The sequence below is a fragment of the Archocentrus centrarchus genome, chromosome 12 (genome assembly GCF_007364275.1).
Source record: "Archocentrus centrarchus isolate MPI-CPG fArcCen1 chromosome 12, fArcCen1, whole genome shotgun sequence".
NCBI classification, from domain to species: Eukaryota; Metazoa; Chordata; class Actinopteri; order Cichliformes; family Cichlidae; genus Archocentrus; species Archocentrus centrarchus.
Window position 1 is genome coordinate 25,654,345 of NC_044357.1, and position 14,324 is coordinate 25,668,668.

Below are 14,324 nucleotides of genomic sequence, written 5' to 3' on the forward strand. Positions count from 1 at the left end.
CTAATGTTAATATCCATCCATCCATCGTCATAGGGCGAGAGGCGGGGTACACCCTGAACAGGTCGCCAGCCTGTCGCAGGGCCAACACAGAGAGACAAACAACCTTTCACACTCACATTCACGCGCTCAGTCACACCTATGGGCAATTTAGATTAGCCAATTAACCTAACCCCAGTAAGTGCATGTCTTTGGAATGTGGGAGGAAACCGGAGTACCCGGAGGAAACCCACGCAAGCACGGGGAGAACATGCAAACTCCACACAGAGAGAGGGAGGGGCCTGGGCCAAGGTGGAATCGAACCTAGTGCTAACCACTGTGCCACCGTGCTGCCCGCTAATGTTAATATTATAAATAATATTCCATGACTTTGAGTAAATGTTTAAATTTGTGTAAGTGTGTATAATGACTAATTCAAGGGAACTGAAGAAAAAACATTTACATTTTATTTAGTCGACTAAATCGAATGTAGATTTAGTCGACTATATTCTTATGATAATTCGTCGACTAAAACTAAAACTATTCAGATGACTAAATTAACTAAATCAGAATTTGCTGTCAAAGTTAACACTGGTGGGTGGAGCTTTACGCTGCTTGTGTGTGCAGGGCTGCCTGAGGAGGGAGGGAGCGTCTCCAGTCCAGACGAGGTCTTTCAGTTCGGTCACTTTCGCAGCTCCAGCTACGCCAGCCAGCACAGCAGGATATCAGGTGAGAGCATCGACTTCCTCCTGCTGCAGGAAATGCTCACAGCAGGGAGGAAGTAAACACCAATAAACACCAGTCTGATTTCCTTCCTCTCCATCTTTTTCTTCCTCCTTTCCTATTTCCTTTCCTTTCCTTTCCTTTCCTTTCCTTTCCTTTCCTTTCCTTTCCTTTCCTTTCCTTCCTCAGGTTACAGCACCGGCCACTCTCGCTGCTCCAGCCTGAATGACCTCAGCCACCACAGGAATGCCTCCACTTCCAGCAGCAGCACCTCCTGTGGGCTCGCCCACCCCTCCCAGCCACGTTCCTCCACCCCCACCGAGCCGCACCGCCAAGCGACCCCCACCAAACCGGAGCGACCTCCTCCTCCCTCTGCAGCAGCCCTCATGTCCAACAGATCCTCCAGGTAGATAAGCTCACACACCCTTTAGAGAAAACACACCTGCTGGTGCACGTTCTCTGCATCGCTGATATCAGGACGAGGCATGTCAGGACTCCACAACGCTGATAAAAGGCCGGGGCTGAATTCCAGGCATGTGTGAACCTACATGCCTGGAATTCTCCAGAACAGTGTGAAGCATTTGGCTGGAATTCACACACATCAACACATCTGCACTTTCTTCATTTCTCAGCCCTCTGAGCTGCATGTTGCATGCAGACTTTTTTTAATCAAAGCACAGATACACTGTAATACCAAAAGTATCCACTCACCATCCAAATCACTGAATCCAGGTGTTCCAGTCACTTCCACAGGTGTATAAACCACCTCCTCATGCAGACTGCTTCTACAAACATCAGTGAAAGAATGGGTCGCTCTCAGGAGCTCAGTGAATCCCAGCGTGGTACCGTGATAGGATGATACCTGTGCAACAAGTCCACAGTCAGCTGTTAGTGGGATTGTAACAATTTGGAAGTGATTGGGAGTTACTACAATGTCAGTCACTACAGACCTCCAACCTTCATGTGACCTTCAGATCAGCTCAAGAACAGTGAGAGCTTCATGGATGGGTTTCCATGGCAGCTGCATCCAAGCCTTCCATCACCAAGCTCAATGCAGAGCGTTGGTGCAGTGGTGTAAAGCACGCCGCCACTGGACTCTAGAGCAGTGGGGTTGTTTTCAGGAGTTGAGCTCATTCCCTTAGTTTGTGTGTGGGTGGAGCTTTACAGTTTGGGGCGTGGCCACGTAACCAAACTGCTCAGAGCACTCGGACTACAAGAGGAAACAGGTTGAACGTGCTACTGTGCAGATATTATTTTCATTAGTAAGATATCAGCAGCTGATTCATGTAGGTGGAGCTAATTCTCCTCCAGAAGAACCCACGGAGCTCCAGTACGAAATCACAATGAAGTCATGTTTGTGTTTCAGACGTGAAGTTTTCTCCTGGTTTTGTCCAACAAACAGGAGGAAGAAGGAGCCCGTGCAGAGGACGCCCAGCTGTGTGGACGACACCCGCATCGATGCAGACGTCATCGTGGACACGATTGTAAAGAGTCAGGACTTTGACAGCAGCAACAACGAAGGTCAGAGTTCAGCTTATTTGGGCCGAATTTTAGCTACAGCTGAATATTAAAGACAGACATAGTTTCTGGGTCTGAAAACTTAAAGCTTCCTGATGGCCACCAGAGGGCGACTCCTACAGTTCTTATTATATTATTTTATCGAACTCTTCTTCGCCTTCCTTCCTCTGTGACCTCCTGATGACTTTATGGTCTCAGCCGCCAGCTTGAAGTCTTACTGACTGTAACATAATGTTCATTTTATACATGAATGCCCTCATTAGTGTCCAGAAGGACGATAAATCAGAGCATGCTCAGGAGCTGTACTTGCAGTGTTCCTCCGTTTAAAAAAAAAACCTGCCAGCACTCCTCAGGCTCCGTCCTGGCTGTGATCCAACAACCGGTTCCTGTGCAAACATGTGGCCGACTGGTTGGTAGTTCTTAGAGGTTTCTAGTTGGATGAAATCAAAGATGCTGCTGCACCAAAAACCTCACAGTGACCGATTTAGCTGTTAGCAGATTACTTCTTCATGTTTGTCTTAAATCTCGTCACCACGATGGTCACACGTCTCCCTCAGTAGGTTCTGGCTGTTCAGCGGCTGCTACAAATAAGCTAATGATGCATAACCCAACATGGAACATCATTTATACGTGTCAAAAAATTACCTGGAGAGGGCGCTGTGAGCCTGTCTGCAGCCATTTCATTAATAAATGCAGTGTCAGTCAAATGTTTTATTAAAAATAGAGACAGGTGTAGCTGTGACATAGGTGACGTTTACCTGGTGGCTGTGTAGCATTTAGCTGTAGCTGGTTCCAGATCAGCTGATGAGTTTGTAAACGTGCAGGTTTCTTTTCACACAGAGAAACTCCAAACAGACCGAGATCATTTTAAACCACATGAGAATATTCAGCCTGCTTATTGGTCAGGTGCATCTGTTCGTGGTGCTCTGCTGCACCCCAGCATTTAAAGCAGACCTGACTACAGGACGAGGGTTAGCTCAGTCTCACAGCTGCTCCTGGCAGTCAGATCGAAGTCATCCGGCGGGTCTCAGTGAGGTAGTTTTAGTTCACACCTGAGTGCGATTAACGTGATCACATGTGCACCTGTGACCCCCACCGAGGCACCTGTGACCCCACTGAGGGGGAAAAGAGCAGACTTTGATTTAAAACAGTGCAGGTGTGGAAACCTGTTTTATCCTCTCATAAACATGAAGCCTGGAACTGCCTCAGCGCTCAGGGACCGGCAGCACGTCGCCTGATGGCAGTGATGGCATGTGTGGGTTCAAAGGTCAAAGAGCAGCATGAAGCAGAGAGGCTGCAGTGAACAGTTTATCCTGTTTTTACCCCTCAGAAAGAAATCCTTTGTCTGCCATGACTTCAGTCTTCTCTGTGGGGGGGGGGGGGGGGGGGGGGGGGCTGAAAGGAGAAAGACCAACAACAGCACAGCCACAAACAAAGAGCCACACATTACTGGCTGTTCCACATATGATGATACTGCCCCCTGGTGGCAGAACACAGCTACAACACATCATCAGGGTTCTGATAATAAACTAAACTAAAAACATTTAAAAAATTAAAAATATAATTTAAAATAAGAAAAAACAAAATAAAACAGTGAAATTAATTAAAACTAGACTGAAACTGAATTTAATTAAAAGTTCAGACTCAAAATAAAATGAAAGCTAATAAATTAAAGCTATAATCACTGTGAGCAGCACGGCGCTGCCTTTGGTGAACCTGTGACCTCTGTCCATCACTGCAGTGACTTCCTGCTCCTTTTCCCTTCAGACAGCAACTTGAGGCTGTTTGTCAGCAAAGATGGGACCACAGCCCTCAGCGGGACGCACCTCACCAACAGGTATGCATCCCGCATCACCGCGTCCCCCCCCGACCCTGATTTCCTTCATAACACTGATCGGGTTCTGCTCTTTTCCCAGAGTGACTTCGGGCATCTTTGAGCCGGTGGTGATCGAGACTCACTGAGATCGACTCGCCTCATCGTGACATCTGATTGTCTCCATACGTGCAGACATGCACACGCAGCCTGATGTGCATCCGCCGTGGGGTCGATTTGAGCTTTCTAGTGTTTTTAATCAGGCCTGTTTTTAACCTGTTTCTAACTTTATTGTTTTTTGAGCCCGTTTAAACAGTTTGTCCTGTTATATCACAGCTCGTCCCCTTTCCTGGGAAGCCTTTATTTTGCAGCCTCAGCAAGAAGTGCCGATTGCATTGTGATAACTGGAGATGAGTGCCAGGAGGAAACATGCACAGGAATTAGCCATTCATGCTCTGAATAAACTAGTATGTGGATTTTCATGAGAAAAGCTGGTGAATTTGGGAAGAAAAAATATGGGTTTCCAAGAAAAAAAGCAAATTTATTAGAATAATTTTGCTGATTTTCTAGGAAACAAAAAACAGGCAAATTTACAAGGAACAAAATGGCAAATATTCCAGAAAAGAACCAATAAGATTAAAAACGGCAGCCCTTTTAGCTTTGAATGCATCACTGCACACATTTCATTTCATTTCAGGTTTTTGCTCCAAGCTTTTCTGTTGGGGAAGAAGTCGATGCTAACCTAATGTCAGAGCAGGACATCAGATTTTTTCTGATTGTTTATCCCCCTGAGAGTCGCTCTGCAGACACGCTGAGAAAAAACCAACCTGGAACTGAAGCTTTTATCTTTTTATCATATTTTAATGTTATTTGATGACTGCATATATACTTATTACACTGTTTTGCACACGTGAACTCTTAAAGGAGGACTGATAGAAACCACTAGAAGCAAACTGAGCTGGGTTGTTGTCTGAAACCACATGAAATCTTCTGTTTTGTAATTTCTCGTCTGTTGGCTCAGCCCCTGAAAGCTTACGTTCATATGGCTGGCCATATGCAACCATCCACCCTCTGCACACGCTCCTGTAAACCCATCACAAATGTCAGGTGTTATTTTACTTCCTTCTCAGCCACATTTTCTTTTAATCTTTGGCTTCTTTCACATCCCGAGTGCACACAAATAAGCTGAACCCACAATGTGGATGTTTGAAGGCAGGAGATCTTTAACGAGCGCCTCTTCTGCTCACACTCAGCCCCAGGTTTTATTCTAAGACTCCACTGGAGCAGCTTTTCGTGACACTGGCCCGTTATGCAGCCCCTCAATTCATCCACAGGAGCTGTTTAAGCACCTGCCTCTCTAAGCAGCCTCTTCCTAAACATCCAGTTTCCACTGATTGGCTAGCTTCTGGAAGCCTGCAGAAGGGAAAATCTACTTAGTTCACAGGGATCACTTTACAAATGCTTACCTCATGTTTCTGAAACATGTGACACTGTAATGTTTCATATATGTGACAGAAAATAGGAGAAACATAACAGGAACCCATTAAAAAATGTGACATTACAACAGGAAGTGACGTCAGCAGGCTGTGAACACATTAGTGTGAGCAAACAGCACATTTACTCAGTATACACAAAGTGAGCATTTATTTGGATGACTGCTGCTTTGCCTTTGGTTTGGCTGAGCTAACCCGGCAGCTGCTCACTGTCCTCTGCTGTTTGCTGCAGAGTAATGTGGAGGCGGCTGATTGGTGTCGCTGCTGCAGCTCCTCACACAGGAACCTCTGAGAGCCCGAGCAGCAGCTTTGAGTCATCGATGAGATTTTTATTAAAAAATGGGCACAGCTTTAAGGTGCAATATTTCAAGATTTGTTTTACGGCTCATCCACCTTTGGAACCATAATCAATGCCTTTGGTTGATTGATTATTAATTAACTGCTGACATTCTGTCACAGTGTTTCCCAAGAAGACCGACTTCTCTGGACTTTGTAGCTTTGGGCAGTTTCCGTGTCGAGGCCTGTGCAGCCTCTGCAGCCCTGAGGCTGTGGGCTGGTGCTGGCTGCAGTGAGGTCAGTCCCACAGCTGCAGCAGCACAAAGCCCCCCTCTGTGCCAGTACTGACAGTATACAATAGAGCTTCACCCCCCCGCAGAACTCATTTGTGCATTTGTGATTATGTTCATGTTGCAAGTTGTGCATGCGGGCCGTGCATTTCTGACTGATGTGAAAGGATGTTATGTATATCAGACAGTTTTTTGAGCCTTCTGGTGCATCAGGTCACGCAGAAGTAGTTGGTTAATTCTGGGATCAGTTGTAAACAAGTGCTGGACACTTGGGAGATCCTTAGAGTTTTCTGTCGCCGTCCAGATGGTAGAATCTGGTCCACTGCCCCTCAAAATTTTGAGATGGCTTAGAAAAGTCCATCTTTCTGAAAATAAAGGATATTTTTAATCTAACATTAAAATCATTATAATGTAAATAAAAATTGATGATTAATGGAACTGTTAATTATAAATGCTATAATATAATATATAATATATGATATCATACCTAATGCAAGTTTATCACGTTAAAAGGCCTATTAGTTATTAGAATAAATTAGATGTCTGTCGTTACCTTTAAAAGCCCTTAATGGGTTCTGAGTGGTTTTGGGGGTGGCCAGACTTTTTCTGTGGCGCCCATTTTTCCTCCAGCCAGGTCTGGAGCATCATCCTGTGATTGTAGCTTCAGTTTTCAGGCTATTCCATGTGAGAATTTTTTTTAAAAACTGAAGATTTAATAGAACGATGTGTACTGCTCCCTTTGCAGAATACCACAGACTTTCTTTAATGGGAATAGAAAGAGAAATGAGAGGCACTGCTGCACAACTGAGAACATACATAGTCTGTAGCTTGAGAATGAGATCACAGATTGGCAGCTTCATTAAATGGTACCCATAACAGCTGGATTGAGATTATTTGTGAAAGGAGTAGTACATATGGCTGCATAAATATACAAAGTTTTTTTTGTTTTTTGTTTTTAAATTGGTAATTTAATGTGTGAACAGTGTAGATTTCTCAGAACAACTCTCTGAGTTGTTTAGAAAAAACCTCCTTTCATAGAACAGCACAAACTTGCTCTAATCAGAACAGTGAACATCCGAGCAGTAGGACAAATACATCTGTCTCTGCCTTCCCATCAGAATGGAATGTTCTGTGGAGGGAGTTGTACACACAGTTGTATAAAAGCAGCAGGTTCATTTTGGCAATTTTTTTACTGCCTTACTTTCTTTGAACAGGAATACTCTCATTTGTTTCATGATATTTTTTTCATGCAATGGAGTGTACTACTCCCACCACTGAACAGCACAATTGGCTCAAACTAGAACAGAAAGAGGAGTGGGAGGGCACAGTAAATAACACATAAATAAAATAACCAGAAGTTTTGTCTTATGGATGGCAAAATAGTTTTTTTGTTGTTGTATTATTTTTTTTTTCCAGTGGTGGAAATAAGCTTCCACAGTGAAGGGAGTAGCACTCACAGCTAGACAGAGTAACAGGTAGCCTTTTTCATGCAATGGCGTGTACTACTCCCTCCACAGAATAGCCAAACTGGTTCCAACTAGAACAGAAAGGGAAGCACAACTGGCAAAGTGCAGAGTTTTTGACTAAGAGATCAAGTGTTCATTCAGATGGAAGCTTTATTAAATGGTACCCAGAACAATCAGATTGGGCTGATTTCTGAGGGAGCAGTACACACTGTTGTATAAAGTTGCATTAGGTAACTATCTCCTTTCTGTATTTTGTAAACATATTCCATTTAACATTAATTTTAATGTACAATATTTAAGATTGATTTTATGGTAAGATTACATTTTTCTTTTAAAAAGAAGGGCTTTTCTAAGTGGGATAAAGTAATTATCCACTTAAATTCATTTTATTAACAGTCCATATTTGTCACATTTGTGTACTTATGTATGTTTGTATGAATGAAATATGTGATGTGGAAACCATATAGTCGATTTTCCTTTTATTTTCAGACCAGCGGGCTGGTCTGCAGCACAGAACTGTGTGTTAAAAACGTATATTTTATGGTGACTAAACAGTAATTATTTACAGTCTGGGGTTATTGGGGAAAGTATGCAGTAAAGGGATCTGTGTGCTACTGTGATTTGTTCTAGAAATACTCACTCTGTCTTTGTACTTGACCTTATGTAACCTTATGACCTTATTAAGGAAATGTTTTATTTTCTGTGGTGAAAGATTTTTTGTTGGGACGGGTTATATCGCTTTGGTAACTGTGGTACTGAGTTAATGAGATGGGGTTTGGTAAAGGGAATATACTTCACAAAATATTTTCCACTATATTTTAAAATGTATTTAATTCAAATTAAACTTAGCAAATGTGCAGAATTATAGTAAATGCATATAAAATATTAATATAAGCATCAGTAAGTTGGGTGAACGTAATTTTGTTTTTGGTACATTTGTGTTTTTCTGAGAACAGAAAATCTGTTTAGTTTTGTTTTCAAATGTTTTCTGACTCCATGTAGAAACATTTTCACTCCAGGAAATAAACGTAAGAGTCGCACCGAGTTCAGATGATCTGAACGATTAATAACTGCATGTAAACAAAGGAGTTCTGATGGAAACCAAATAAATTGTTAAACCTTCTTTGACTGCTGTGGATTCATCTGCTCCATGTGACACCGTATCATGATCATAATTATGTTCAGCCATGTGGGAAAAATAGTAAACCAAAACATCAAAACAGACGATGCTGCTGTATTTGAACAACACGAGGGAAACTCATCATTCTGATTATTAACTGGAAAACTATGATTGTATTGAGTGATATTATTCTTCACCTGTGGCAGCAGAAGCCACTTTTGCCACCTTTAGTGGGAATAACTATTTGTAGGCATTTTGCAGGATAGTCCATTGGTCTCTGACATCAACCTGCCAAAAATTTTCATCCCCTTTTTTAAGAAAAATTCCTTTAGTTGCCAGATCTGCTCTTTGAATGAGGGATTTTCATCCCAGGGTGCTATGCAGATCAACCCTGCTGAAAGATAACGGTCCTGTTTCCACAGGTAAATCAAACAGGAAGTGGTGCACCTGTTTGGAGCTTCTTGTTTTGCATTGGTTTCTCTTTTCTCACTGATTCCTTTTATTGTCGCTCACTCGTTAGAACTACTTGGATTAGGTATTAAAACCTAGAGTTGGGACAAGGTTGTGAGGAGTTACAGGCTTGATGCACCTGCACCTGAAACCCACCAGCAGCAGTTATTTGTTGCTCCGGGAATGAGAAGAATCAGGTTCTCATTCCTTTCTTCTTTTTGAGCCCTTGATGGGTGGATCTGCTGCACTAACAGTCATGTTGAACAGTCCTCTTCTAATTCAACTTTGATGGATGGCTTCACATGATCTTCGAGGAGCCACTGATGTGAATCAGAAGTCACAGTGAGGGTCTTCTCCTGAAAAGCTGCCAGCTGTGATCACATAAAAAATAATGCATCTGTCCATATCACATCACATCTGGATTCACTGGCAGGCTCCAGATATGGAGCGGGAATTGGGAAAAAACTTGGCTGGTTGCTGATGGAGCGTTGCTAAAGAAGGTGATGCAGCACTGCTATGGCCTCAAACCATATATAAACCTTTACTTTTCAAAAGAATGATACAGTTTAACAGTTTCAATTTGTTCATGGTTAATTCAAAGCTGGATTTAAAGAGTGTAGATTTTTATGTCTGGCAGTATTTTATGATTACAAATGCATGTTTTAATGCTTAGAATATAACATGTTAACCAAATGAATCAGATATTTTTCATTTGGTTTATTGACCTGTTTTAAGGGTGTTTGCCTTAAATATGCGCGTCACAGACGCTGTGATGTATGAAGGTGCAGCACTAAAAAAACCACTAGGGGGCCCCAGAGACCATAAGATGGATCGGATCAACAGGATTACTCAAGAGGAAGAAGAGCGCCAGGAAACGTCAGCAAATAACCGTGTTACCTGTGTGTAGGTGAGAAATGGTAAGAAAAGTCCTGTGATTACAGTCAGCTCATCAGTGATTACAGACAGATTCATCCTTTAACGAAGCTCCGCTGCTTGAAGCGCGTTTAGCTTCAGAGCTAATCTTTGCTGCGAGCCTCGTTTCTTTCAGCTTCATGTTAGCAGTTAGCTTCATGTTTGGCGTAAAATTTATCATAAGTTTAGCTTTTTGTAAACTTTTTCAGCGCCGGATTTACAGAGAATTACTTTATATTCGTATCCTGTTTATATATAAAGTTATTAGACCGAGTATGTTCGAGGCTAAGTTAATTAACTGTCAACATTCAGAAATTTAAATGGAGTTTGGTGCGGCTGCGCAGTAGACGTGTCCGCGGCACTGCAGCTTAAATGGGATTCAGCGGTTCTTGCAGCTTGTTGCGGGGATGAGGCGGACGGAGCCTGGTGTTCACGCCTGGTAGCTGCAGGTGTTGATGCTGACTTAGTTGCTGGAGTTGCCGTGCTAAGTTGCACACAGTGTTGTAGCTTGGGCTGAATAGTTGCAGATGTTGATGGAGTTGCTGTGATGATGAAATAGTTGGTGTGATTATTGTTGTTATAGTGGTTGGTTTAGGTGAAGAAGTTAACATGTTTAATTTAGTGGTTGCTACAGTTGCTCTAGTTGCATATGTTAGATTATTTGCAGTAGTTGTCATGTTTGGTTGCTGATGTGTAATTGCTGGAGTTGCCATGTTTATCTGTACATGTATTTGTTGGTATGGTTGCTGTAGTTCAGCTGTGATGTTGTAGATTTGATGACTGGTGAAGTTGCTGTAGGTTCAGTGGTTGGTTCAGCAGAAGTTGCCATGTTTAGTTGACCTTGTGTAGCAGTTGCTGCTGTGACCTGAGATCTGTGTGTGTGTTTGCTCGTTATGATGATTGCATCACCTCCTTGTTTGCTTCGGTGAAGCACGAGTTTAGGAAAGTGCTGCATGAATAAAGGGAATTATTCATATTAGAGTTTTACAGTAAAACCATCCTTACCTGCTGGTTTCTTCTTGTTACTGTTTAACAAAGACTTAAAGGGGCGATCCGCTCGTTTGTAACCTGCCCCTGAAAACAGATTTCTGACTCGTGGTTTTGTGAAGGGGGGGGCTTGCCGGTTGCTCTGTGGGAAACGTAGGATCCCATGCTTGGAACCATGCTGGCTTCCTGAGGTTCACATTAGTCTGGAGAAGGTTTGGCTTCCACGATGAACTCTGACCTCCTCGAGCTCAGTTCTTCTGTTTCTGTGTTTTCAGGCTACCGGAGTGGATCAAGCCGCTGGCATGAGTCTCGTCGTCTTCAGCCTCGTGCTGTTCACGTACTACTCTGTGTGGGTCATCGTCCTGGTAGGTTCTGCTCGACTCATCCCACTCCCACAGAGATATTCATGTTTCTGTTCCCAGAACTGGAAGGATCTAACGCTGGAGACTAGTTTCAGCAGCTCGTACCAGAGCTGCTGGTAATGCAGTGTTACTGTGCTGCTGGGGATGCAGCTCCAGCACTTCAGTAACCACCACACACCAAACACACCCGACCAGTGTAAAAGTCACCAGAGGAAACATTAGAGACTAAAATAGAGCCCAGAGTAACGAGCACATTAAATTATTTAAATCTAGACCCTCGGCCTGTTGTCTTTGTTAGTGCTGTGATTCACTTCCATCCACTTTGTTTCCGTTCACATGAAAATGCTGAAATAGGAAAAAAAATCATTTCCCGAGCCTGATCAGCTTCTTTCCTCAGAGGAAACTCAGTTTGTGCAGCTTTGCTTCGGTTCTTCAGCTGCTGCATCATGTGAAATATTACCAGCAGTGTAAACACGATCACTTTGCTCCTTTTCCAGCCCTTCGTGGACAGCGATCACTTCCTGCACAAGTACTTCCTTCCTCGGGAGTACTCGGTCATTCTGCCTGGTGTTGCAGCAGTAATACTGCTCATCTGTATCGGTCAGTACACTGTGTGAGCTGAGAGTTTCCTGCTTGTCTAATTTGATGGAAGCTAACGCCCGTTATCCTCCCTGCAGGAGCCTTCACTGCTGTTGTCATGTGGAAGAATCGGAAGCCGAAGAAAGCGGAATAAAAAACATCTCTGAAAATCACCGCCCTGTTTGTATAAATACTCCTCACAGTCACTCTTACAGAAGCGTTTTTGATGAGGAAAGTTTCCCTGTCTTAATTCTGCATTTAAAACGTCGACTTTGGCGCCCTCAAGTGGCAGCATTAAAAAATGACTGCGTGCACTGAAGGAAAAGGTCGTGATCTGATCTTCTGCACAGACACAACTGAATAAACCAAGAGCACACAAACATTCGTACGTGTTATTGAGAAGCCTTTGTGCTAACGACTTCTCCAAAGACCTCCTGGAAGCTTCCCCACATCTCTGAGGTAATGCTGCGTGGACAGGTGAGACAGAAGGCACCAAAACGTCATCACATCCTGGGGGAGGGCGCATCACGGTCTGGGCTGCTCTGCTCCCAGTGAGACATCAGTGATTATAAAACCTGACGAAGACATTTCCAGGTGAACGTCGATGCAGGACTTCATGAGCTGAAGCTTTGGAGCGCTGCGGTGATGCAACAAGGCAATAACCCAAAAAAGGGCTGTTAATCAGAAATGTGGATGAGCTGAAAGTTTGTCTGAGGAACTGTCCAACATTCCTCTTCATCATCGTGGAAGTTTTATACGGAGCTACAGGGAACGTCAAAGTCTAGAAGGAATTCTCAGCAGCCGTCCTGAAGTTTACCCTGAAATCATTTTTTTTTCTCTCCATTCAGCGCAGCCTCGCAGCAGCTCATGAGTCACTCACGACCCTCTAAATAATTCGTTCTCCTGGACACAGACTTTCCCGTCTGCTCGTATATGAGCTCATTACTTGTGTCAATGGAAACAAAACTAGTGTTTTTCACTTGAAAGGGTGGAAACGTCCACATGTGGAGGGTGAAGCAGGAGGTGGTGAAGTCACTCACACCTGAGATTCAAGTTTGAGTCCCACATGTTTACAGGAAGTGTTTTTAAATGTTTTAATTAAAATTGCATTATTTGTCAGAGAAGGTCAGCATGTTGCTCTGAGACCGCGCTGCTCTGTCAGAATGTGTCCACCTGAAGGATGTTGATGCTGAACGAGTGATTAATGTGTTTAATAAAGTCCTGATGAGTGCAGCTGTTTGTTGGGTGTGATTTGGTTTCAATCATCTGTTTGCTTTGTTGGGCAGTCGTGTGTCACTGGGAGGACGCAGACTTCAGGTCTGGATCATCTCACCATCCTCTGTTTACTTTCTGCAGTTTTTCATTCCCAACACTTCCCTCATGTTGGCACTGCCGAGAACACCGGCTTTCCCCGCTGTTAGGGATACGGCTCCTTTATCCAAAGGCCTTCAGTAACCGCTCACACCAAACACAGCCGACCAGAGGAAATATTAGAGGCTAAAATAGAGCTCAGAGTAAAGAGCATGTTAAATTATTAATATCTAAACCCTCAGCCTGCTAATTCACTTCCATCCACTTTGTTTCTGTTCACATGAAAATGCTGAAATAAACTTCTGAAGTCATCGTTATTTTTCCGAGCCTGATCCGGTTTTCCTTCAGAGGAAACTCGGCGTGTGCAGCTCTGCGTCGGCCCTTCAGCCGCTGCTCTGAGTCTAAACGCTCGCTTCGCTCACGCTGCCTCGTTTGCGTCGTGGCACATTTGTACTTGAATTGTTTTAAATACTAACGTGAATGAAGCATCGCTTGGTTTGGGTTCGAGAGGAGTCACCGCTTAAACCTCTGCTTCCTTAGTTGCCATGGTGACATGTCTCCACTTAGGAAGTGCTGCTAAACAAACTGAAGATGGTGGTACGGTAAGATGCTGCTGCTGCTGCTAAACGAGCGATTGTTTTTAATGAAGATGTGAAAATTAGATTTGTAGCTAATTCTGAGCTTCAGATGTCGAACCTGACTCACTGATGTGGATGTCGGAGGGGGAGTTTGCTGGGATGTTTTTCCGACCTGACTCAGCCTGACCTCTGACTCAGTCCGTGGTTTCCCCTCATTTTCCTTTTATTGGTTGTTTTTACCACAGAAGCCAACAATGCCTCAGACATCAGTGGGAAAAACACTAAACAACCTCATAACATACAAATCATCCTTTTTTTAGGAATGCTATAGAGAGCCATATATTCTGGGGTAACTGACAGTAATACGAGATCAAAGGAAAAATGTAATTTGTTTAAATTTAAACCAGCGTTTCATCTGCTTTATGGCTGAAATCTGATGTTCTTTGAGTGGAAGCTGAGGGCGTATCAGA

The 14,324-nt window shown here is 43.4% G+C and overlaps 2 protein-coding genes across 3 annotated transcripts in view; both read left to right on the forward strand.

The window, feature by feature from the left end:
- LOC115789815 (protein FAM102A-like) overlaps window positions 1–8,654 on the forward strand; it is a 25,488-nt gene extending 16,834 nt beyond the window's left edge. For both annotated transcript variants that reach the window (XM_030743339.1, XM_030743340.1), the window contains 5 exons: window positions 604–705; window positions 889–1,105; window positions 2,102–2,220; window positions 3,985–4,054; window positions 4,134–8,654. In XM_030743339.1, the coding sequence (XP_030599199.1) occupies window positions 604–705; window positions 889–1,105; window positions 2,102–2,220; window positions 3,985–4,054; window positions 4,134–4,179 (554 nt within the window). In that variant the 3' untranslated portion in view covers window positions 4,180–8,654. The remainder of the gene's footprint in view (window positions 1–603; window positions 706–888; window positions 1,106–2,101; window positions 2,221–3,984; window positions 4,055–4,133) is intronic.
- Window positions 8,655–9,937: 1,283 nt separating this feature from the next.
- dpm2 (dolichyl-phosphate mannosyltransferase subunit 2, regulatory) lies at window positions 9,938–13,198 on the forward strand. Its single transcript, XM_030742625.1, has 4 exons — window positions 9,938–10,042; window positions 11,300–11,389; window positions 11,884–11,986; window positions 12,064–13,198. The coding sequence occupies exons 1-4, from the start codon at window positions 10,040–10,042 to the stop codon at window positions 12,117–12,119; spliced, it is 252 nt and encodes an 83-aa protein (XP_030598485.1). The 5' UTR covers window positions 9,938–10,039; the 3' UTR covers window positions 12,120–13,198.
- The last annotated feature ends 1,126 nt before the right edge of the window (window positions 13,199–14,324 follow it).